General features: G+C 57.1%; 1 protein-coding gene across 15 annotated transcripts in view; it reads left to right on the top strand.

Annotated features, from left to right (window-relative positions):
• Positions 1–3,864: 3,864 nt before the first annotated feature.
• The window catches only part of LOC129013193 (espin-like), a 52,963-nt gene continuing 31,954 nt past the window's right edge, over positions 3,865–24,873 (top strand). For 14 of the 15 annotated variants that reach the window (XM_063651316.1, XM_063651318.1, XM_063651313.1 and 11 more), the window contains exons 1-7: positions 3,865–3,985; positions 15,853–16,039; positions 16,188–16,625; positions 19,770–19,965; positions 20,937–21,208; positions 21,500–21,652; positions 24,125–24,473. In XM_063651316.1, the coding sequence (XP_063507386.1) occupies positions 3,906–3,985; positions 15,853–16,039; positions 16,188–16,625; positions 19,770–19,965; positions 20,937–21,208; positions 21,500–21,652; positions 24,125–24,473 (1,675 nt within the window). In that variant the 5' untranslated portion in view covers positions 3,865–3,905. The remainder of the gene's footprint in view (positions 3,986–15,852; positions 16,040–16,187; positions 16,626–19,769; positions 19,966–20,936; positions 21,209–21,499; positions 21,653–24,124; positions 24,474–24,873) is intronic. The other variant, XM_063651319.1, reaches the window with a different exon arrangement.

Raw genomic sequence — 24,873 nt, forward strand, 5'->3', positions numbered from 1 at the left:
CTCTTCCCCTGGCCACTCTGAGAGGATTCGCCGCCTTTCTGTCACGTCTAGACCCTTTGGAGTCCCACATGGACAAGACAAAAGGGGCATTGCCTTTTCCTACAGGAGCGGGAGGAGCCCTCACAGTGGAGGAAACAGGCTCACAGAGCGCATCCCCACACACTTGAGCCCTGGCGGGTTCCAGAAAAGCCAACAAAGCATTCTCTGAAGCTTCTCTTGGATATGTACCCAGAAATAGGGTTACTGGATCATAGGGTAGATTCTATTTTTGGTTTTTTGAGGAAGCTCCATACTGTTTTCCACACCAGCTGTACTAATTTACATACCTATTCACAATGTGTGTGTTCCCTTTTCTCTGCATTATGTCTAACACATCATTCACGTTTTTGACAAATGCCACTCTAACAGGTGTGAGATGATACTCATTATGGTTTTAATTTGCATTCCTCTAATGATTAATGATGCTGAACATTTGAGAAAAGCTCATTTTTAATGCCTCAATGTTGAGAACTGACAACATTATTGTGAAAGATAGGAAGAAATAAGGTAAAAACAAAACAATGTCATTCAAACAGGATATCAGATTTGCACATAGGCCTTTGTGGGGCAAATGGGAACCCAGCGCACAAAAAGTTGAATTATATGGAAGCAATATCACAAATGAGTTAGGAAATGTGAAAAAAATAACCAATAAGAGAGATATAATTAAAAATGGACCTAATGGATTCACACTATCACTACAAATACTGGAAGCCCGGGAGTTTCATTTGGGAGAAAGAAATATTTGCTTTCATACATGATCAAAACTAATGAAAAAGTTAGATCCTGAGTTACTTTTCAGGCCTTTATGTTTAAAACTTAAAGTTAGCCAAAGAAAGTCCACTTTGAGATGGAAATATGAAAACCCAAATTAGCCTGGGGAAAAATCAGACCCCTAGACAATGTTTGATTTTCTCACTTTAAAGTGGGAAATTAGATCGGATGTACCTTAAGGTTTTTCTGGTGTTAACATTCGTGGTTCATAATTTTTTCTTTTTAAAGAAAATAGGTAGATTGAAACCAATAGAACAAGATAATATATATTCAGAAGGCACTTTAATAATGGGTAAACTTCATGAAAGTTAGACATTATTAAGCAGAAGGAACCCTTAAGGCCTAGAAAAGAATAATGCTGTGTCTACACTCAAGACTAACGGCAAAGTGTGTTTTAGTTAAGTTACTTGGCAATGACAACATCACACAGTTTAAATGAGGGGTGGGATCATAAGCTTTCAGAAGTAGTTTTATTGGGTCCCCCTTCCTTTATTTTGTCACAAATGCTGGGGGGCACATATGGAGATGGCCATCAGCCTGATTAAGCCTGCCAACAGAGTCTTAGAGACAGACATTCCCAAGAGCCTGTCAAATCTCAGGCTCACAAAGCCCAAGGAAGATTGGGTGCCTGGGAATTGAGTGGCTTTGTCTAAGGATCTTTCTTCTTTGACCTGGGTGCACATGTCTTCACAACCTCAACTGCTATGCTACTGAACACCATTGCACATGTATACTGTGAATCAACCCTACCACAAACCTGTGACCTAGATTTGAACATACTTTGTTATGGGGAATAGCAAAAGTCAGTGGCTTTGCACCAACCCCATCAGCTCTGTCAATCATTGATCCATATAAGCTGTTCAGGGCCCTGCTCTGTTCAATGTATTGGTGACCTGAATGGAGATCTAAAGCATATAATTAATTCTACAAATCATCACCAATCAGGGGGCCACTACATGATTTGTGGAAATGCACATCGAATATTTGGATGACTTGGATAATTGGGGAATGATTCAGTATAGCCAGAATGAATATATAAGTGACAATTACAAGTGACAATATTTATAGAGATAAAAGAAAACAACATGACCCAGAAACAGCTGTGGGGGAGGGGTGGAAAATTCAGAGGTGGAAATTGACCCTAAGTTAACTAAAACTCCAAATGCTGCCACTGAGAAGATAAAGAAGCCAATGTGACATTGGGACGTAGTAAGATTAATATTGGACAGACAGGCAGGAACTCCTTGTACTGAAGTAATTAGTCATATGATAAGTAGATTATCATACTCAGATTTTGATTTCCACCCTTTTAAGAGTGCAGGAAAAGACCAAAGATAAGCCCAAAATGAACAATAACAAAGTCTAAAAGTTAACAAATTCCCATTTGAGGAAAAGCCATAAGATCTGCTTTAATTAAAACGTTGATGAATAACTTCAAGAGTGTCCTCGAGAAATAGAAAGGTGCTGGGCAATTGTTCCTGCCTCTGTTTCCTCCACATGCTGAGATTTGTAGAGAGAGTTTGTCTGGCAGCATCGGCACAAGGATAATAACCAAAAAGTGAGGTTGGCTGCTTGGCAGGGTGGCTTCACCTCCACCTCTCAGTAGCTGCAGAGTGTGATTCTTCTACTGCCGATGAAATAGTTGGTGTTGGCAGGGCGTGCTGGCTCATGCCTGTGATCCCGGCACTTTGGGAGGCTGAGGCGGGCAGATCACGAGGTCAGGAGATCGAGACCATCCTGGCTAACATGGTGAAACCCCGTCTCTACTAAAAATACAAAACAAACAAACAAACAAAAAAATTAGCCGGGCATGGTGGCGGGCACCTGTAGTCCCAGGTACTCGGGAGGCTGAGGCAGGAGAAAGGCGTGAACCCGCGAGGTGGAGCTTGCAGTGAGCCGAGATCGCGCCACTGCACTCCAGCCTGGGCGACAGAGCTGGACTCCATCTCAAAAAAAAAAAAAAGAGAGAAATAGTTGGTGTTCTCTTCCCTGCGTAGCTCCACCTTATTCTAATTCTGTGACTGGGTCTGCTGACTGTTTCCCCAGTGCCGAGTCCTCCCTCTCAGCTGCCCTTGAGAGAGTCGGAGTTACAGGCAGGGCCTCAGGCTTTGCGCCCAGATATCTTAAGCCATCATCTCCTGCCATCCAGGACTCAAGTGTTGCAGAGCTGATGAAGCGTCCCGACTTGTGATAAAACTCTCAGGACCCTGTCTCCTCAAGAAGAGAAGAATCACATTCACACCCTCCAGCCCTGTTTCAACCTCGTTTGTTTGCATTTGTTTTTAATTTCTTATGTGCTTTTCTCCCTCACCATCTCTGGATTCTCTTCGTCTCTATGGGGAAATTCCTCCTGCTCATTTGGTGTGTCCTTCCCACCCAAGCCAGTCCCCAGGGCCCTTATTGCCTGACTAAGGCACTGAGGTTGGGTTGCTGGAGGCGCACCAAGGTAGAGGTCTCTGTTCCCACGTGACACCTAGGAAGGGTGGAGAGAGAGGGGGTGAGTGTTGGATGCAGGGGCTGCCTCCTAATCCTGATGCTAGCTTGGTACAGCCCCACAGCCCCCCTTCCTGGCCCTGCCCACTCCAGTAACCCTGTGTCACTCCTTCCGGCATTCCCTGAGCCCCTGGAAGTCAGGGCTGTGGCCCTGGGCCTGGAGCCAGTCTCCTGCTGTGACAACCAGGTGCCTGTCACGTAGGCAGCTCGCAGTCAGGACCTGCAGCCTCTGAAAGCCCTGCACGGTGCTGCCTATTGGCTACGGTTCAGAGAGGGCCAATTAGTTGCCCAAGGACAGCAGCAGGACTCAAACCCGGGATCCGCTTGACCCAAAAAAACCATTGCTGAGTGAGGCCTGGCCAATCCCTCCAGGGAAGACAGAGAGCACAGGGCTACCTTCCAGGCCTGTGGGAGTCTGGGAGTGGCCCAAGCCAGGGGCGGGGCAGCAACAGGCTTTAGGACTTGAACTGGCTCTCCTCCCACAGGACAAAGACAATTCTGGTGCCACAGTCTTGCATCTGGCTGCCCACTTCGGCCACCCCGAGGTGGTGAACTGGCTCTTGCATCATGGCGGTGGGGACCCCACCGTGGCCACAGACATGGGTGCCCTGTCTATCCACTACGCTGCCACCAAAGGAGACTTCCCCTCCCTGAGGCTTCTCGTCAGGCACTACCCTGAGTAAGATCACCCCTCATAAGGGGTCCCCTGGGTGGGCTGGGCCAGGGCTTTTGGGGAGGCCTGGGATTTTCCACGCCTCTCTGGCACTCCAGGGCAACAATCCCTCCAGTGGCCATCCTGGGGCCAGAGAAATGGCTCCCACTCAATGTGAAATTTTCCCCTCCTGGAAAACCCCTTCTGGGGCTGCCCCCAGAGCCTTGCAAGCAGGTGCTCCCAGCATCCTCAGCTGCCCGGCCGCACGCAGCTGGACATGGGAGGCTGCGCACACAGGTCAAGGTCACCTGTTCCCCTTGGGCTGCTTCCGCCACAGGGGCTCTGTCTGGCTTAGGCTGTGCTCATTTGCAAGACTGTTCAGAATGGAGTTGGAGGCAGCAAGGACAGGAGCACCTCCTAGGCCCTAGTCAAACAGGCAGAAAGGGAACCCCATTAGTTACCAAGCAGTTAAGGGAGAAAGACCCCTCCCAGACACCCACCCCACCTCCTGACCCCAGAGCCCCTGGCTGGAGGCCATCCAGAGAGCAACTTATCTCCTGTGGCCCCTCAGCCCGTTCCCTCTACCAAGGGAAGCACAGGGATCCCAAACCTCCTGGGGAGTGGTCTGGGAGCTCCCCCGGGTGGGGTGGGGGGTCGTACAGAGCAGGGAGCATGTGTGAGTCTTGGGGAGGGAGGGAGGGACTCAAGTCTTAGGTGCGCCTGGGGAGGCAGGGATCCTGGGAAAAGCTGCCCAGGCCCTGTCTGAGAGGGTAGGGTGTCAGATGCCACAGGGGTCTGAGCGGGGAGTGGGGTGCTCTGATGGGTGACCCTCTTTAGTCTAAGTGGGAGCCTGAGATGTAAATGTGAATGTGGACCCAGCCTTAGGATGTGAGCAGCTACGAGGTGAGAGGGACTGGCCTGTCCCCACCACTGGTCAGTTTCTGGGTGTGCCTGCAGGGCCCCTGGCCACCAGGGAGCAAGCTGGAGGCCAGTTCTGGCCATATGGCCATGTGGCAAGGTGGCCACAGCTGCAGCCTCTTGGGCCCAGGCACACTGGCGTGGATGTAGGGTGGCCCTAGGACCAACCAGGCCGGGCTCCAGTGGTCCCCTCGGCCAAGGACAGGGGAGCGGGGCCTGGTTCCATCCTTGCTAAGAAGGGGCTCCCTGGTTTGGTTAGTGGGAGACCCAACAGGCGGCACCCTGAGGAGGGGGCGCCTCACAACCAGCCCTGCCAGGCCTTCTTGGTGGCCGCTTTGGTACGAATTCACTGCTTCCAAACAAACTAGGGTTTGGATCATGTCAAAGTCAGTGGGATTTAGACTAAGAGGGCCCCAGGGACCCTTGAGTAGAGGGTTCCAACTGGCTCCTGTCAGCACCTCTTGGAGGCTGTCCCAGATTCCTGAGTTAGACTCTCCAGGTTGGGGCCTGGGAGCCACACCTGGGACATGTCCCCATCCTCACAGCGGTGATTCTGATGCACCTGTCCCACACCCCCACTTCAAGCAGAGGAGAAGGACAGGTCTTGAGAGGGGCAGGTTCCCCTGATTGCGGGACCAATATGGCCCAAGTGTGAACTGGAAGACGCTGAGCCCGCCTTCTGCAAGTGCTGGTGGGGCCCGCCAGCCCCCGAGCCTTCCTCACTGAGAAGCCACGATCCCTCTGTGGGCTGGATCCCAGGTGTTAGGAAGACTGGTTGTGCTGTGGAACGCCCTCCAGGGCTCTGGGGCTGGGGAACCCTGACCCCCTCCCAGGCCATGCCAGGTGCTGTGTGTGATTGAGCGCTGGTGCCGACTCAGTGGCCAGATGGCCTGGAATGACGAACTGCCAGCCCCCCAGGAGTCACCATGAATCTCGGGGAGGTGGACAGAGGGCTTGGGCTCCGTTCCCCACAGCAGCATGTGACTCGACTGATAAGAAGGTGTCTTTGTCTGGTTGCCATGCTGGGCTCATGCAGGAGAGGCAGCTGGGAATTGGGGTTGGGGGCTGGGGTACCCACTTAACCTCCTATCTTGGGGGTAGGGATTCCTGCTCACTGAGGCTGTGGATATGAGGGCTGGAAGCTGGGGAGGGCAGAGGCTTGAGCTGCCCCAGGCCACAGGCCCCAATCAGGGGACCCAGGTGGCCCAGCTTCATGCTCTTGTGAGCCTCTGGGGCCTGCTGTGAATCACTGTGAATTATTCACAAGGCTTAGCTCTCTCGCTGGCGCGTGGGTGAGTGCTGAGGAAGGAAGGGCTCCCAGACCCGCTGGTGGGAAACTCAATCCTGCCCAGGGAGGCTGTGGGTGGCCGTGGGACATGGAAGTGACATGCTGCAGAGGAGCTGGAAGGCTGGACAGCCTCGGGGAAGCTCAACTAATTCCAGAGCTACACCTTGGGGTGTTATAATAGAAAGCGCTTGAGATTGCAGGAATGTCCTGCACGTCCCCCACACCTTCCCGTCTATCCCGTTCATGGGACCAAGTCTTCCCAGAAGCAGAAGACTTGTCACAGTGACCTCAGGGGCTGCTGCCACGTGGGACCCTCCCTCTGAGCCCTTGTAGAAGAGGGATCTCTCATACAAAATTAGCCAGGCATGGTGGCACATGCCTGTAATCCCAGCTACTCAGGAGGCTGAGGCAGGACAATCGCTTGAACCCGGCAGACGGAGGTTGCAGTGAGCCAAGATCGCGCCATTGCACTTCAGCCTGGGCAACAAGAGTGAAACTCCATCTCGAGGGGGAAAAAAAAAAAGAAAAAGCAAAGGGATCTCTCAGTTGGGAGGCATGGGGCTTGCAGGAGCTGGGCTGGGCAAGTCCCAGGCCCTGGGTCTCAGGGAGATTGAGTTGGGAGGGTTGGCCCTCCCGGCAGGAGCTCCAGTGGCTGATGGAGGGGAACAAGGGGTCCAGACCCCCAATCAGGGCAGAGTGAGGAGGGGCGAAGAGCAGGTGGCCCCAAGGCCGGTGGCCACCCTCCCAGGAGGGTCCTGGAGCCCAGGAGCTCACTCTTCCCCCCTCACACCTGCTTCTGGCTGCCCCAGAGCCTGAGCAGCTGGGTAGGGCTGTGGGGGTCAGGGAGCCGGGGATCAGATGGGACACTGAGGCTTGAGCTTCCAGGCTGGGGAGTGAGGAGGCTCCAGGCTCTTCCCCTGGGCTCCTGGGCGCTGCCAGTCACAGCAAGCTGGAAAACCAGTTAGCCCAGAGATTTTATCAACTTCAGCAGGTGCCTCCTTCCCCCAAAGCCTCCCCTACTCCTGACCAGACTAGACTGGAATGGGATTGGAAAGTACCTGGGGCTGGGTACGGTGGCTCACGCCTGTAATCCCAGCACTTTGGGAGGCCGAGGCAGGTGGATCACCTGAGGTCAAGAGTTCAAGACCAGCCTGACCAACATGGTGAAACCCCGTCTCTACCAAAAATACAAAAATTAGCTGGGTGTGTGGCTGGGCTATGCCTGTACAGGTGGCACATGCCTGTAATCAATCCCAGCTACTTGGGAGGCTGAGGCAGGAGAATCGCTTGAACCAGGGAGGCAGAGGTTGCAGTGAGCCCAGATCATGCTATTGCATTCCAGCCTGGGCAACAGAGCAGACTCTGTCAAAAAAAAAAAAAAAAAAAAAAAAAAGAGAATGAATGAAAGAAAGGAAGGAAGGAAAAGAAAGAAAAGAAAAAGAATCTAGTGCTGAGTATCTTCTGGGGGTCTGGCACCACCCAGTGTCATCTGAGCCACACAACCACCCCGAGCAGTAGCTATGTAATCAGCCCATTTTACAGATGGACTCATTCAACTAATGTTTATTGAGCATCTTCTATGTGCCAGGCAATATTCTAAATGCCAGTGATATGCTGGTGAACCAGACAAACGTCCCTGCTTCGTGGAGCTGACGGGTACAGAAATGGTGTTTTAGAGAGGCTGATTCACCAGCTGTGGTCACCACTGGCTTGCTGTGTGGCCTTGAGCAGGCTGTACCTCCTCTCTGGGTCTCTTGCCCACTCCTGGTCCAGGTCCTAATCACTCAGGGCCTTTCAAGTCCACTGGAGACTTCCCCTTTTCCCTTCCTTTGTGCAAAGCTTCAGGGAGTCTGGCTGCTCCCATGGCCCAGGGGTTCAGGCAACCCCCACCTGGGACAGAAAGGGAGTTTCTTGGGAAGCCCCAGCAACTCTCAGCTTAGAGAGCCCCAGGGCCCAGGGCTCAACTCTCCCCCGTAGAAGGCTGGAGGCTCTGCCTGGGGTGGTCCCTGATTCTGCCACAGGCCGTGGGGGCTCATTCCTTTTTAATCACCAGCCCCAGATCTACCCTTGGTGTTTGTCAGTTCACCTGGCAGCAGGTAGTGGGGGCGGGGCCTGTGTCCACACTGAGGAGGTGGCTGCTGTCCTTGACCCCCTGACCCACGTGGAGGCTCTGGGAAAGGAAGGGCCTGGTGGAGTCCGGAGAAGCCCCTCACAGCAGGAGACCATCTCGTGTCTCCACCAGCAGCTCCTGGTCCCAGCTGTCGTGTAACCGGGGCTAGTGCCCCTGCCCTACCCTTCTAAGGGGGAGAGCTGAGCCTTGGGCCCTGGGGCTTTGTAAGCAGCATGCTGCTGGGGAGTCCCAGGGCTTCTGAGAAACCCCCTTTCTGCCTCACGTGGGGGCTACCTGAACCCCTTGGGCTCAGCTGGGCCATGGGAGCAGCCAGGCTCCATGAGGCTGTGCACTACAGAACGGAAAAGGGGAAGTCCTCAGTAAGCCTGAAAGGCCCTGGCCTTCACCCGTCCATGTCCACCCGCAGCCTTTGAAAACACAAGTCCTGCTAGGCGCGGTGGCTCACACCTGTAATCTCAGCACTTTGGGAGGCTGAGGTGGGCAGAACACGAGGTCAGGAGTTCGAGACCAGCCTGGCTAACATGGAGAAACCCCGTCTCTACTACAAATACAAACATTAGCCGGGTGTGGTGTCACGTGGCTGTAGTCCCAGCTACTCTGGAGGCTGAGGCAGGAGAATTGTTGGAACCCGGGAGGCGGAGGTTGCAGTGAGCCAAGATTGTGCCGCTGTACTCCAGCCTGGGTAACAGAGCGAGACTCCGTCTCAAAAAAAAAAAAAAAAAAAAGAAAAAGAAAAGAAAAGAGAAGACAATGCAATTCCTGGTCTGGTGCAGTGGCTCATGCCTGTAATCCCTGTACTTTGGGAAGCTGAGGCGGGCGGATCACAAGGTCAGGAATTTGAGACCAGCCTGGCCAATATGGTGAAACCCCGTCTCTACTAAAAAATACAAAAATTAGCTGGGCATGGTGGTGGGGGTCTGTAATTCCAGCTACTCGGGAGGCTGAGGCAGGAGAATTGCCTGAACCCAGAATGTGGAGGTTGCAGTGAACCAAGATCGTGCCACTGCACTCCAGCCTGGGCGACAGAGCAAGACTCCATCTCGGGGAAAAAAGTTAGCCAGCTGTGGTGGCTCCCGCCTGTAGTCCCAGCTACTTGGGAGGCTGAGGCATGAGAATCACTTGAACCTGGGAGGCAGAAGTTACAGTGAGCTGAGATAGCACCACTGCATTCCAGCTTGGGCAACAGAGCAAGACTCTGTTTCAAAAAAAAAAAGAGCACATCCCATCACAGGCTTCTGGCCACTGAAGCCTGCTTCACTTCCTTACAATGAAGGCTGCTCACTTCCTTACAATGGCCCAGAGGCTGTCCCTCCTCCGGGCTGTGGTCCCCTCCAACAGGCCAGCGTCCCTGCCTTCACAGAGGCTGATCCCTCTGCAGGGATCAGAGATCCCCGCCTGCTCTCTGCCTTCCTCCAAGTCTTTGCCCAGACCTCACCTCAGCAAGGCCAACCCTGAGCCTCGCTGAAATTGTCACCCACGCCCATGATGCCCACTCATTCTCCCACTGGCCTTGTTCCCTGCCTCCCTTTTTCTTTGAGACTTGAGTCTTGCTCTATCGCCCAGGCTGGAGTGCAGTGGCACAGCTCTCTGTAACCTCCACCTCCCAGGTTCAGGTGATTCTCCTGCCTTAGCCTCCCAAGTAGCCAGGATTAAGGTGCATATGGCACCACACCTGGCTAATTTTTGTATTATTAATAGAGATGGGGTTTCACCATGTTGGCCAGGCTGGTCTCAAAGTCCTGAACTCAAGTGATCCACCCACCTCGGCCTCCCAAAGTACTGGGGTTACAGGCATGAGCCACTGCACCTGGCCTCCCAGCCGCCCTATGGTCGCCTGGCTTTGCATTCTGTGTGCATCCTGTGTGACAGCCGAAAGCTAACCCCTACGAGAAGCCCCTGAGACACATTCCATCTCTTCACTCCCTGCGTTTCCAGATTTCTGGCCAGGCCCTGCATCACACAGACAGATGCGTGTTTTCATCGCATCTGTCCCGGACTAATGAGGCCAGGGGCTTTGCCTTCCCGGCTCTGTATGCCCAGAGCCTGACTCCAGTAAACATCTGCTGAATGAGTGCGGCATGGAATCCCAGGGACTTGTCCACTCCTCCTGCAGCTGATTGCATGTGACCCTAGACGAAACTCCCCTCTGGGCATTCCCGAGCCTATCTGGCAAGTGGACCCAACCTGCCCTACCAGGCTGAGGCCATGAGTGAAGAGACATCCCCTACTCCTGGCCTGGATGTCCCTTCTCATATTTATTCATTCGACAAACAGCAACTGGGTGCACCCAACTGCCTGGCCTGTCATCATGTCAGCCACACATTCTTCCATCCACGTGTGTTTGGGCCTGAGGAATAGGAGAACGAGATAATTCAGGAGTGACAAGTGCTATATAGTGAAATGAGCAGTTTGGTAGGAAGCGATGGAGATGGTTCTTTAAGTTGAGGGGTCAGGGAAGCCAGGCATCTTTGAGGAGAGGAGAGCTGAGACCCTAATGAAAAGAGGGTCGGCCTCGCAGCCCTGCCGTGATGGAACTGGCAGTGATGTGGGGAGGTGTAGAGGCCTCAGGTGGGATCAAATTTGGCCTAGTTACGGGCCAGGAGGCAGACCTGGGAGGCTGGGAGAGTTGCAGGCAACTGTAGGCTTCTGGAACTACTCCATGCTAGCTGAAGGGCTGGGGTGTAGAACCTTTCTCACATCAGGGCTGTATTTCCTCCCTGGGCCAGGCCTACTGGGGAAGCTTTTAACACAGGCCAGGAAGTTTGACCGGAGGACACCGAGAGCTGTAGAGCCACCAAAGGCTCCGTGAATTTCAATTCAAGGCAGTCACAGGCCGCAACCGGACTGATCCTCGGAGGGACAGCCTCTTCCTGGCCTCCCTCTGGGGAGGCATTACTGGCAGTGGGGAGGGCTGCGGGGATCATTCTGCAGCCCGAGTCTGGCTCCATGGGCAGCTCACTCCCTGCGGCGGTGTTGGCAGTCAGCTGGCACCAGTCTCCACCGGAGATTCCCACAGCCCACACGGGCGACCCATGTTTCTTTTGTGTAATCAGAGGTGACCTGATGAATAGTTACAGTTCGTCCATAGCATCTTTGTTCCCAGGAGAAAGAAAACAAATCATGATTTCTATGATCATTGCCAGGGAGTGTCTGATCTACAAAGAGGGTTTGGGTCAAAGCCAGGGCAAAGGGCAAGGCCTTGGTCTGCGAGCATTTTTCTGCAGCTAGAGCTGGCAAGGGTCTGGGAGTCAGACGTCTCCCCCAAGACCCATCCTCTCCCCTCTAGGTAGTGTTCCCCACAGCAGAAATGATGCCTAGCCTGGCCCATACTTGGCAGGACCTGGACACCCCAGGCCAGCCATAGACCCCCCTGGCAGCTGGTCCTCCCAGGCACAGGGAAGGATCCTAAAGTTCAGCAACGGCTGTGCACCAGGCACCAGGCCTGTGCTCAGGGCTCTGCAAGCACTTCTCGGGCACTCCACACAAGGTCAGAATGACAACTGTTGCCCCCATTTCATGGATGGGTTTGGGAACACAAAGAGACAAGAAGCAAGACTGTGGCACAGCTCAAAGGCATGGGACTCGAGCCAGATCCTCCTGCGGGGCTGTGCCCCAGCAGCTGTCAAAGAGTGTTCCTGAGTTCCCAGCAGTGAGGTCAGTGAGGAAGGGCAGTGGTCTGTGCGGTGGGAGGGAGGGAGGCAGAGGGACAGACCGACCAAGAGCAGAAGCGGTGTAGACGTGGCACATTTGGAGTCAGAAGCAGGCTCTGCATCAGATGCAGCCTCAAATCGGGGCTCCGCCTCTTTCTCACAGAGTGATCTTAACTCTCTGTGTCACAGTTTCCTCATCTGTACCAGGAGAACACTGCTAATACCTGTCCTGTGGGGTTGTTACAAGGACCAGCTGAGAGAACGTGTGTGTTGTACTCATCACAGTGCTTGAGACAGAGTAATCATTCAGTAAATGGTGGCTGCTATCACTATTATTTACTATTATTACTTTTATTAATTCCTCTCTCCAGTGATGGGGATTTTGTTTATTTTCTCATTTATTTATTTATTTTAGAGACAGGATCTTGCTCTGACACCCAGACTGGAGTGTAGTGGTATGATCATAGTTCCCTGCAGCCTCAACTTTCTGGACTCAAGTGATCCTCCCTCCTCAGCCTCCTGAGTGGCTGGGACTACAGGTGTGCACCAACACACCTGGCTCATTTTTGTATTGTTTGTAGAGAGGGAGGTCTCTCTATGTTGCCCAGGCTGGTCTCGAACTCCTAGGCTCAGGCAGTCCTCCTGCTTTGGCCTCCCAAGGTGCTTGGATTCCAGGTGTGTGATGGGAATTTCATTTTGGTCCTTATGCCCATCCATATCTTTGTAATACTCCCCAGTGACTGTGAGAGTGCCCATTGTTGTTCTTGTCCTCAGGCCAAGGCAGAAGGGGATGTTGAGCCAGCACCCCCTCCCACCCAGCCCATCAGCATATCTGCCCCGTGTTCTGGGATATTCCAGGCTGGAGTCTCTGGCTCCATAATGCGGTGCAAGAGTGCAGATGGTGAAATACTAATGAGAATGGTGATGCGCTCCAGCACTTACTGAGGGCTCATTCTGTGCCAGGAACTTGGGCTGGGAGTGCCAGCCAGCGGCCCTGCAGGAGGCTGTGGGTACCACTGCCCCCTGCTGCTCAGATCCTGCTTGAAGCCAGCTTCCCAAACCTTCTCCGGCTGGCTGGACACCCCTGGGTCATGGATCTCTGCCAAGTGGGGAGTGCTGGGAGAGCAGAGCTCACTGCAGGTCTGGCCCCCCACCAGCTGTGCACACTGCCATGGGCCTCTGCAGAAACAACCCAGGGGGCCCCTACCAGCCCCCGATCCCCAACACCCTGCACTCACTGTGCCTTGGTTACCGGGTGAATAATTTAGGCCGCTGAGTGTCGGTCATGAAATATTAAACAGCCTGTTCCTGATGCACCAGCATGTGCATGGGGGTGACACTGGCACTGGGGTGTGGAGGCTGGCAGCCATGAGCCAGCATGTTTCTGAACATAGATACATAGCTGGGTCTTCTGTCTCCCTCATCTGTGTCGACGGGACCCCCTCTGGATCACCAGGCATGGTGCCTGCTCCCCGCACCATCATGAAGTGCCCGGCTCAGCATCAGCCCCAGCAAATGGCATCCCTGTGTCTAGGGAGTGGGGAGGGAGGAGAAATCAGTGAGTGGGGGTCCATGGGGGCTGCAGAGTCAGGGGTCTCAGTCAGAGTCAGCCTTGGGGTCTCAGGAGTCAGGGAAGTGGACACAGAACCAGGGCTTTAGGGACAGGGAGATGTCAGCTGGGAGGGGCTTAGGATATGTGTGAGAGGGAGGGAGAGGGCACACGTGACAGGGGTCAGAAGAGGGGCTAAGTCATGTTGGGAACAAGAGGGTGGGTGGAAAAAGTGGGGTAGCCTGGTGCAGGTTGATGGGCAGGCAACAAGTGGATGCGCAGCTGGATGGGTGGGTGAGGGATGAATGCGGGGTGGAGCATGTGGTTGATCTGGGGGTGAAAGACTGGGGGAGGTAGATGGGCAGGATGTGAAGTCCTGTGAAGAATTGGCGTCCTAGGCACAAAAGGTGAACTGGAACCCAATAGGTCGCAGCCCCCAACCTGGAACTTCTCCTGGCTCTGGGGTTAGGCTGTGGCTCTATCTAGTGTCCTTCGCTGGTAACTGCACCCTTGGCTGTTCACACCCAGCAGCCCAGCAGCCAGGACAGCTCTGCTGTTCCCCAGTTAGGCCCCCTCTGGGCTGGCAGAGCAAGGATAAGGGACAGTGACAGCCAAAAACTAGGCCCTAGGAGAAGCCCCTGAGACACATTCCATCTCTTCACTCCCTGCATGCCCTTATTGCCAGCCAGGCCCTGCATGCAGAGACAGATGGGTGTTCAAAATGCCACTTACCAGCTGTGTGACCGAGGACAGAGCTGAGTCTGTGCCTCTGTTGTGGGACTATGGGTGATGGCACAGAGTCTCAGCCCCACCTGTGAGCCTCCCCAGCTGCAGCTGCACCATTGATTGATTCTGATTCTGGCAGGTCCCCTGCTAGGTGCCTTACCAGTGTAATCTCAGTTGATGATCACAGTAATAGTTGATGGCTGGGCGCGATGTCTCACAACTGTAAACCCAGCACTTTGGGAGGCCGAAACAGGCGGATCACTTGAGCTCAGGAGTTCGAGACCAGCCTGGCCAAGATGGCAAAACTGGGTTTCTACTAAAAATACAAAAATTAGCCAGGCGTGGTGGCACATGCCTGTAGTCCCAGCTGCTTGGGAGGCTCAGGCAGGAGAATGGCTTGAACCCAGGAGGCAGAGGTTGCAGTGAGCTGAGATTGCACCATTGCATTCCAGCCTGGATGACAGAGCAAGACTCCGTCTCAAAAATAAAAATAAAAAAAGAACATGCTTGCTAGTGCCGTAGCCCAGAGCTAGCACAGCAGAAGCATTCAGTACATAGCGGACATCCAGAAGGCTGCCACATTAACAAAAACAGCAACAACAAAACCCAGGACGTTTGACTAGCTTTGAATCTCAGATAAACAAGTTTTATTTTAGTGTAAGTATGTCCCAGGCAATATTTGGGATATAGAATACTAAAGCATTATCTATTTATCCGAAATTCAGATTGAACCGTGTGAACTGCATTTTGTCTGGCAACACTTACCACCTGCACTCTGGGAACTCAGTCTTCTGGGGGAGGCAAAGGTCAAAGTCAGTTATGGTCGACCAAGCATGACAGGTCATGCTCATAGTGGCCCTGGGCAGTGTGGGGGGAGGCCAGCAAGGGGGAAATAACTCAGGGTGGCCCTCACGGATGAGGGATGGGTACTCAGTCCTCAAGAGGGAGGAAGATGGAAGGACATTCCAGATGGAGGGGGCACACGATGAAAGGGATAGAGGTCAGACATAGCAGGTGTGGGGACTCATGGTGACAGTGGGTGAGAGGGGAGGAGAGGCCAGCTCACATCTTTGTAGACCTCGGTTAAAAAGTGGGACCGAGGCTGGGCGCGGTGGCTCTGTAATCCCAGCACTTTGGGAGACTGAGGCGGGAGGATCACGAGGTCAGGAGTTCGAGACCAGCCTGGTCAACATGGTGAAACCCTGTCTCTACTAAAACTACAAAAGATTAGCGGGGCGTGGTGGCGCATGCCTGTAATCCCAGCTACTCAGGAGGCTGAGGCAGAAGAATCGCTTGAACCCGGGAGGCAGAGGTTGCAGTGAGCCAAGATCCAGCCACTGCACTCCAGCCTGGGTGACAGAGATAGACTTCTTCTCAAAAAAAAAAAAAAAAAAAAGTGGGACTGAGGGCAGGGCAGTGCTGGGTGGGACGCCCTCAGGGGCCTCTGAGGGAGGGTGGCTCAGGACTCAGTCCAGGGGGCGCCCCCCTGGCTGCAGCAGGCTGGTGACAGAGCCCTCTCCCACCCACTCTCTCTGACGTCCAGGGCTCCCCGGGAGGGGACGGGGGGCGGGTGAGGAGGCCTCGGAGGGGGTGAGGCTCTGAAAGCCCACGGTGGGCGCTGTGTCTCTGCAGGGGAGTGAATGCCCAAACCAAGAACGGTGCCACGCCCCTGTACCTGGCGTGCCAGGAGGGCCACCTGGAGGTGACGCAGTACCTGGTGCAGGAATGCGGCGGAGACCCGCACGCGCGCGCCCACGACGGCATGACCCCACTGCACGCCGGGGCGCAGATGGGCCACAGCCCGGTCATCGTGTGGTTGGTGAGCTCCGGTCCCGGGCCGGGGGGAGGGGAGGCAGGGCGGGGAGTGGAGGGAGCGGGGCCATCGGGGTGGGGCGGGGGACCGGGGACCAGGCCTGCAGGAGCCTGGCCCCCAGCCCCCGCCCCCTCTCCCCGGCCCTCCCGCCCAGGTGAGCTGCACCGACGTGAGCCTGTGGGAGCAGGACAAAGACTGCGCCACCGCCATGCACTTCGCGGCGAGCCGCGGCCACACCAAGGTGCTCAGCTGGCTGCTGCTGCACGGCGGGGAGATCTCGGCTGACCTGTGGGGCGGGACCCCGCCGCACGACGCCGCCGAGAACGGGGAGCTAGAGGTCAGCTCGGGCCGGGGTGGGGGCGCGCGCCCTCTGCTGGCACGGCGCTCTCGGCATGGCCCTGCCTGGGCACGGGGGTCCCAGCTCGCGGCCGCGGCCGGGTCCTCACTGCGTGCCCCGCAGTGCTGCCAGATCCTGGTAGTGAACTGCGCGGAGCTGGACGCCCGCGACCGCGACGGGTACACGGCCGCCGACCTGTCGGACTTCAACGGCCACGGCCACTGCACCCGCTACCTGCGCACGGTGGAGAAACTGGTACGATCCCTGCGCTGCTCCTGTCGCATTCTCTCTTCTCGCCCCTCCACTCCAGTGGTGGGTGTCGTCACCCCTTTTACCAAGGAGGAAGCTGAGGTTCAGGGACGTGAAGCCCGCTACCCCACACGACCTCTCAGCCTAGAACCACTGCCTACTGGGGACTGAGGGAGTAGAGGCACAAAGGTTAATGGAAAGAGAACAGGGAAGAACAGGGTCACCCCAAGGGGTAAGGCTGGAGAAATCACCAGACAGGCCCCATTGGGAACAGGCAGGCTCATTCACCTACCCATAGACATTAGCTTGGGTATAACTCACAGCCACCCTCTGCAGAAGAGAGTGTAAGTGTCCCGTTCCACATATGGATAAAGTGAGTGTGCGGGGCACCAGGATCCCATCACCAGTAAGTGGTAGAGTGGAGAACCTACCTTGATGGCCTGACCAGGAGCCACCTCTCGGCCCCTGCACCATATATTTGCTGACTTCATGGCTGGGTCATAACTGGAAACCCATGCTACTCTTTTAAAATTATGTTATTATGGTGAGACAGCCACGAAGTGACCTACTGGGACTTGAACTCAGCTGTGGATGTCTCCAAGTGAGGGCTCTGCACCATCTGGTACAATGCCTGCTTTGAGGCAATAGGCAGGGAAGAGAGTGGGCCTCGCAGCCAACCCCAAAAGGATGCGGACCAACTCCATGGGGCAGCCTGGCCATGGAGGGGCTGTGAAATGAGGCCCGGAGAGAAGAAGGCAGATGGTCTGTGCTCTGAGCACTGTCTGTCCATCTGCCCTCCCTGCCAGCACAGGGGGATGGTCCTGGCTCTGGGGGCTGCAGAACACAGCAAGGCCCAGAGGCCAGAGGCTGCAGGCGGGCCTGAGGATGAACTTCCCCCCAAGAAAGAGTCTCTGAAAGAGAATGAATGGCCCAGCAGGTAGTGAGCACTCTGTCACTAGGGTATATAAGCCGGAATGGACACCGGGAAGGGCATTTCTGCATCAATGGTGGATCCCCTTCAGTTAAGAGAGTCTGTGACTCTGTTGAGGGACCGTGGGGGGTGGCACCAGAGTCCAGGGCACCTGAGGGCCTCTCTGGATGCAGCTGCTAGTGGTCATAGGACAGCAAACACTATTCATTGGATTCTGACTTAGGCAGGTACCCTGCCGAGTGCCTTAAAGGTGTAATCTCAGTTACCCTTCACAGTACATTAAAAAAATAGTTGGCTGGGTGCAGTGGCTCAGGCCAGGCACTGTGGCTCATGCCTGTAATCCCAGAACTTTGGGAGGCCGAGGCTGGCAGATCACGAGGTCAGTAGGTCAAGACTATCCTGGCCAACATGGCGAAACCCCGTATCTACTAAAAATACAAAAAAAAAAAAAAAAATTAGCCAGGTGTGGTAGCACACGCTTGTAGTCCCAGCTACTCGGGAGGCTGAGGCAGGAGAATCGCTTGAACCCAGGAGGTGGAGGTTGCAGTAAGCCAAGATCGTGCCACTGCACTCCAGCCTGGTGACAGGGCAAGACTCCGTCTAAAAATAAAATAAAATAAAATTAAAAAGTTGACAGGCCGAGTGTGGTGGCTCATGCCTGCACTTTGAGAAGCTGAGGCGGGTGGATCACCTGAAGTCAGGGTTCAAGACCAGCCTGGTCAACATGATGAAACCCCATCTCTACCAAAAATACAAAAATTAGCTGGGTGTGGTGGCGGTCGCCTGTCATTCCAACTACTTGGGAGGCTGAGGCAGGAGAATTGCTTTATCTCAGGAGGTCGAGGTTGCAGTGAGCCGAGACCGGGCCACTGCACTCCAGCCTGGGCAACAAGAACGAAACTCCGTCTAAAAAAAAAAAAAAAAAGTTGATGGTATGGCATTTACTGGGCGCCATGTCCTGGAGCTCAGCAGAGCAAGTAGTGCTGTTACCCCCATTTGCAGATAAAGAAACTTAGGCACAAAAAGCATAGGTGACTCGCCCAAAATAGCTAGTAAGTTGGGGAGGGGAAGTTTGAAGCCACTGTCCCAGACTGCAGAGCTGGGTGGCTCAGGCCTGGCGCAGTACACCTGCTGTGTCCCAGCCTCTTATCTGCTGTCTACAGGGGTCAGGGCTTGGTGCCCTCAGCACCCACTGCTGTTGCCCAGGTAAAGAGCACCTTTGGGTGCTGCCCACGCCACCTCCTATGGCTCCCCTGACTCCTGCAGTAGGTAGCAGGGCCTGGTCCCCTGGAATGGGTGGGGTGTGTGTGCCCTGGTCCCCTCACTCAAGCAGGACCAGCTGCGGCAGGGACAGATCCAAACCACAGAAGACGCTGGCCCAGAAAAGGCAAACACTCCCGCAGAGCCCCTAATTACGGGGCCAATGAGCGCGGCCGCCAAGCCGTTACCTGCTGCCAGTCCTGCCTCTCTCTCCCAGGGGGCTTGTGACACTTCTTAGGCAGGGAGGGGGCACGGGGCAAGGAGGAGCAGGCCTGGGCAGGAGGCAGCGGAGCAAGCGGGCTTGCCGGCAGCAGGGGCAGCATGGGCAATGTAAGCAGGGCCCCCACCACAGCCCCCTCTGCACCGGGAGGGGACAGGCCTGTGGTCAGACGCACAGACCGGGCAGGGCGGGGGAATAGCAGGCCTGGCAGCCTGAGCTCTGGCTGCCCATCACTGCTCAGCTGTCCATCCAGGCCCCACCCTTACCCAAAGGTCCCCATCAGGAGACAGGCCGGGCTGGTGTTGGGAGTCTGCCCCAGGTCCCAGGTCCAGCGAGGAGAGCCGGCTTGCCAGCCAGGTAACTAGGGATGGGCCTGTGCTGTGCCCCTCCCCATGGAGCCTCTGCCGATCCGTGAGGGAGAAGGCAGATCTCCTGGCAGTTCTCCCCTTGGGGTGCAGCTCAAGGCCCCCTCCTCGTTGATCTCTCCACCCTCCTAATCAGGGAGGAGCCAGGGGAGGGAGTTTCCCAGGAACCTGGGTCCTGCTGCCTGGCAGGGCTGGGCTTGAATCTTAACCTGGAGGAACCTGAGAGACCCTCTAGTGATGGGGAAGAGACCCCAGAGAGGGGTGTGGCTTGGCCAAGATCCCATGGGGAAGGCATGGCTGAGTAGGACCCTGGCTTGGAGAGCAACGCATCTTGGGGTGCTGTTGCCTTCATGGCCTCCCTGCCGCCCCTTCAGAGCGTGGAGCACCGCGTGCTCTCCTGGGATCCATCCGTGGAGCTGGAGGTGAAGCAGCCGAATTCAGGCATGTCCTCACCCAACACCATGGTCCAGCCTCTGAACTTTGACCTCAGCTCGCCCACCAGCACCCTCTCCAACTACAACTCCTGCTCCTCCAGCCACTCCAGCATCAAGGGCCAGCACCCTCCACGTGGTGAGTGTGCCCAGGAGGAAGAGGGGGAGGGAGAGCAGACTGAAGCCAGACTACTGGGCTGTGAGGGTTGGCCTTGGGCCAGCCTGCCACAGCCAATATCGGAGACCACCCTCATCACTTGCTTTTAAACATGGGGAGGTGACACCCTTTCTGGTGAGAGACAGATGTCACTCATACTTGTGTGTGCTCATCACAAACATACATGTACATCCACATGTACTCTCCCCACCCACAAAATCCACGTGTGCCGCCCACCATTCAATATTCTTAGCTACTCACACACAAAAGCACACACTTGTACATGTGTACATACAGCATACAGATATGAACACACATACAGAGCCATGCTAATATCCGCACACACCCACCTTAACAGAAGCACACAATGCTCTATTTCCATACTACAGATATGCACACACACACACAACCATGTCCACAGAGCAATGCACACACATTCGTTAATACAAAGAAGCATGTGCACAAATGCGTACACACTCAAACATACACAAATGCAAAATCGCCTCGGCAGACTGCAGGCTTGTGTGTACACACACCCTGACCATGCCCTGAGCATGGGCGTCCGTCCACTTGCAATGCCTGCTTCACGCCGCCAGATGGTGGCCTCCAGACCTGGCAGGGGTGCCCTGCAAAGATTGGATGTGGCCATCCATACTCCCAAGGAGTAGACCCTCCCCTTACAGGTGACCCTGCCCTCTAGACACACCAAAGCCTCCAGTGCTTCCCCTCCAAACTGGAGTGCCTGGTCTTCCCCCAATAAGTGCTGGGCTGGGGCAGGGCAGGGCCAGGGAGAGGAAGCCCAGCAATGCCAGGGGCCACAGCAGGTGTACCAAGTCGTACCCAGAGCCCACCTTGGCACTCGGCAAGTTGTTTCCAGGTGGTGGAGAGTCTCAGTCTTGGGGGACAGCCTGTCTGCATGCTCCCAAATCTGGCCCTTCCTTCTGCCTCCCCAGGCCTTTCCAACACTAGAGCTGCAGACACACAGAGCTACATGGACATGCTGAACGCGGAGCTGGGCCTGCCTCGGGGCACGATTGGGAAGCCCACACCCCCACCACCCCCACCCAGCTTCCCCCTACCATCCCCACCCCCAGGCACCCAACTGCCCCTACCCCCACCTGGCTACCCAGCTCCCAAGCCTCCTGTGGGACCACAGGCAGCTGACATCTACATGCAGACCAAGAACAAACTCTGCCACGTGGAGACAGAGGCCCTCAAGAAGGAGGTAGTGAGCCCTCAACCCCTGCCTGCCTCCCAGCAGGGGGACTGGGCTGATGGGGGCCAGTGAGGCCAAAGGCCTGGCCTCACTAGTGGACAGAGGGTGGGGGTCCCTGAGTCCATGGCATGTTCAAGAGTCAAAGCTCCTGGCGAGTCCCACGAGGCATCAGGGCTGGACACTGGACTGGGAGGAGAGTAAGAGCAGGTCACTGCCCTCCATGGGAGCTGGGGGGTGAAGGACGCAGGTCCAGACAGCTGTGCCTCCCCAGGAACTGAGCCTGTGCCACCTCTTGCACAGAGTGGCCGGGTTGTCATGGAGTTGACAGAGAATGCATGGAGACTGCCCCTCCCCAAGCATGCCCCCAGCCCCCACAGCCCCAGGCTCAGTCGGAGAGTGTCACCCAAGGGAGGTGGCTGCCAGGTGGAAGGTGCCAGTGGCATGGCTGTGGAGGTAAGGGCTGGAAGGAGGGTGGCGGGAAGGTGAGCAGGCCCTAGCAGGGCTGGGCGCCTACCGGCAGTGGGGGCTGGGAGGAAGTGAAGCTGTGGCTGGTTGCAGTTTAGGGCTTGAGCTCCTGGGGGAAAGGGCCAGGCCTGAGCTGGGAGCCCTGGAGGGAAGCGAGCCTGTGTGGAGAGGATGAGGCCAGTGTGGGCAGGTGGAGTGTGAGGCGCCAAGGGATGTCTGGGGCCTGCAGCCGCCTGGCTGAGGCTCTGGAGCAAGGGTTGGGGCAGAGGTCTGGTCTGAGCAATTCTGGGTATCCTGAGCAGGGTGCCCTGGGGAACACTGGCATTCTGGCCACAGGAACAAAGCAAGGATGGTCTAAGAGGTGAGGGGACAGCCTGAGGTCACAGGTGGCCAGATGTGGTGTGGCAGCTCCCTGGGGTCCTGCTGGAGCCTGGGACCTTGCAGTTCTCTCTGAAGCCCAAGGCAAAGCCACCCCAGGGCCAATTCATACAAGGTGACTCAGGTCACAAGGCCAGTGGGCAAGGGAGGCATGGGAGGGACACCGAACCTGCAGGCCAGCTCCAGTAGCTGCCCTCTTCGTGCCACCTTAGACCAAGCTCCCACAGTGGCTTCCCCTTTCATCTCTGGGAGGCAGAGGGGGCCGGGCGGGTAGGGCTGCAGGGGCCCTGGAATCGCTGAGCTCCCAGCACAGACTGTGGGCCCCGCCCAAATCCACAGGACAGGTGGCCCAGCCAGTGCCCCGTCTCCACCGCTGAGCCCAAGTGCCAGGTCTGCGTGGTCCCCTCCTGGCTGTGTGAGCCTCCTCCCGGCTGTGTGCGTCCCTCCCAGCTGTGTGTGCCCCTCCCGTCTGTGTGCGTCTCTCCTGGCTGTGCGCGTGCTGGGCCGCAGGCGCCAGGGCCCGGGCGGGGAAGCTCTACAAAGGGCTCTTTGTGTCGCCGCGGCGCCTCCCGCGCAGGTGCCTGACCGCGGGCGGGAGCAGGGTCGGCGTCGGAGCCTCCGGGCTGCAGGGGGCGCGGAGCGGGCGGGTTGGCCCCGAAAACAAATCCTGCGGTGTCGCGTTTCCTGCAACGTGAGCCAGGTCGGGCGGGGTGAAGGGTCTGAGGCCACCGCAGGGACGCGTGGGCTGGAGAGTGGGGCAGGGGACAGCCCCCACCCGGTCACTCAGTCTTTGGCTCGGCGGCCTCACTCTCCCTCACTGAGCTGGGCCTAGTTGGGGGCGGCTGCGACGGGGCGGGAAGCGGCGCTGTCACCCGACCCCGCCTTACGGCCCCTGAAATCCGAGGCTTGAGCGCGGGTGTCGGGGTCGCTTTCGTGGATGGCGGTGGTTTCCAGATGCAGGAGGGGAAGGGTGGGGACGCGACCCGGAGCCAGGAGCCAACTATGAGAGGCTCCCTCTGCCCACTGTCAGCCCTCTCCCGTCTCGGGCAGGGATGAAGGTGGGGGCTCAGCTCCCAGCTTAGGGAGAGGCGCAGGGGGCGGGGTCACATCTGGCCGGGGGCGGGTGCAGAGCCAAGGCCAGGTGTGGCAGAGTAATTGGCGCCCCCGTGGCATCCGCGACGGCTGGCGGGGTTCGGCCTGGGATTGGCGGGCACCGGGTGATGTCAGGCCGTCGGAGCCCATAGGCTGGCCGTGCGCGGGCGGCTGTAACTTGAGAGGAAGTATCAGGTAACGCAGGTGTCGGGTCCTGCCGCCCCCGCCGCCAGGTGCACAGGGAGGGCCACCAGCACCGTGGCAGGTAGGAGCAGCCCCCGGACGGGCAACCGGGGTCCGGAGCAAGCCGGAGCCTCGGAGAGCACAGGCTCTGGAGGGGGCTCCCTCTGGCCCGGGACCCCCGAAAGACAGGGCTCCGCGGAACCCTGGGGACCCGCACTCCTTCTGACAGCCGAGAGTGGAGTGCAGCCGAGAGCCTAGTGAAGGCTCAGCTGGGAGGTGCCCCTTCTCTAGCTCCCCCTGGCCTCGGGGCTGGGCCACCCCACCCCTGGGCCCGCCCCTTCTGGCCTCAGTGGGGGCCCCTGTGCCCCTTGGCCTGTGCCCAGAACCCCTCCCTGTAAGGCGGGTGGAGCCTGCCCTTCCGCCGAGGCCCCCATGAACCTCGCCCGCTGCCCACCGTGAGAACAGGGGGTCTAGGAAGTCGGCTGCTGCACCCCCCGACGGCCGCTGGCCGCGAGTCCCCAGAAGGTGAAGAGCTGGGTGGGGAGGCGTGGGGGCGCCTACCGGGCAGGTGCCCGAGCCCCATCGGTCACGGCCAGGACGGGCTGCGGAGGCAGGATTCCAGCCGCAAGCCCCGCGCCTTCAGCAAGCAGCTCAGCACGGGGGACTACTACCGGCAGCTGGGCCGCTGCCCGGGCGAGACGCTGGTCCCACGCCCGGGCATGGCGCACAGCGAGGAGGTTCGTGCCCGCCAGCCCGCGCCCGCCGGCTGCCCGCAGCTCACTCGAAGGCCCCTCCGCTCCCCCGCAGGCGGCGCAGCCGTCGCGGATGCTACAGGGGCGCCAACTACTCTACCACACCTGGCCGCGGCTCTGCATCCGCCCCCGGCCAGATGTGACCCCGAACCCTGCGCCTCTCCCTAAGCTGGGAGCTGAGCCCCCACCTTCATCCCCGCAGGCGGAACTCCCTGGGAACCACGTGCCTAACGGCTGCGCCGCGGACCCCAAGGCGTCCAGGGAGTTGCCACCGCCGCCCCCGCCGCCGCAGCCGCCGGCGCCCCTGCCCCAGGCCGCGAGTTCGCCGCCGCCGGTCCCGCCTCTGCCCCTGGAGGGCGCTGGCCCTGTCTGCTGGCAGCGCCGCTCCTCCTCGTCCACAGGCCGTGAGTAGGGGCAGGTTGAGGGGTGGGGGGCGGCGCTAGCCCTGAAAGGGGAGGGAAGTCTAGACACCGCCCCCTTCCCAGCTGTCACTGCCCGGGTCCTTCCTCTTCTACATGTCTTCCGGCCACCCCTACCCCATTGAGTACTTGACCCTAAGAGAGGGCTCTGGGTTGCTTGAGGTCCTGCAAAAGCAGGACCGGGCTGCAAGGCCTGGGGCAAGTCCCTTCCCCAATCTGGGCCTGCCTCCCACCCGCTAGCTGTGTGGCCTGGGCAAGTCCCCTCCCCTCTCTGGGCCTGCCTCCCACCGGCTAGAAAGGGCCTTCCAGCTCTGGCGTTGGTGTTTCCCATGAGCTGGTGCTGGTGTTTCTGATGAGCTGGTAATGGAGGGACACTTGAAGTAGA

Source organism: Pongo pygmaeus, chromosome 15, assembly GCF_028885625.2.
Source record: "Pongo pygmaeus isolate AG05252 chromosome 15, NHGRI_mPonPyg2-v2.0_pri, whole genome shotgun sequence".
In the NCBI taxonomy this organism is placed as follows: Eukaryota; Metazoa; Chordata; class Mammalia; order Primates; family Hominidae; genus Pongo; species Pongo pygmaeus.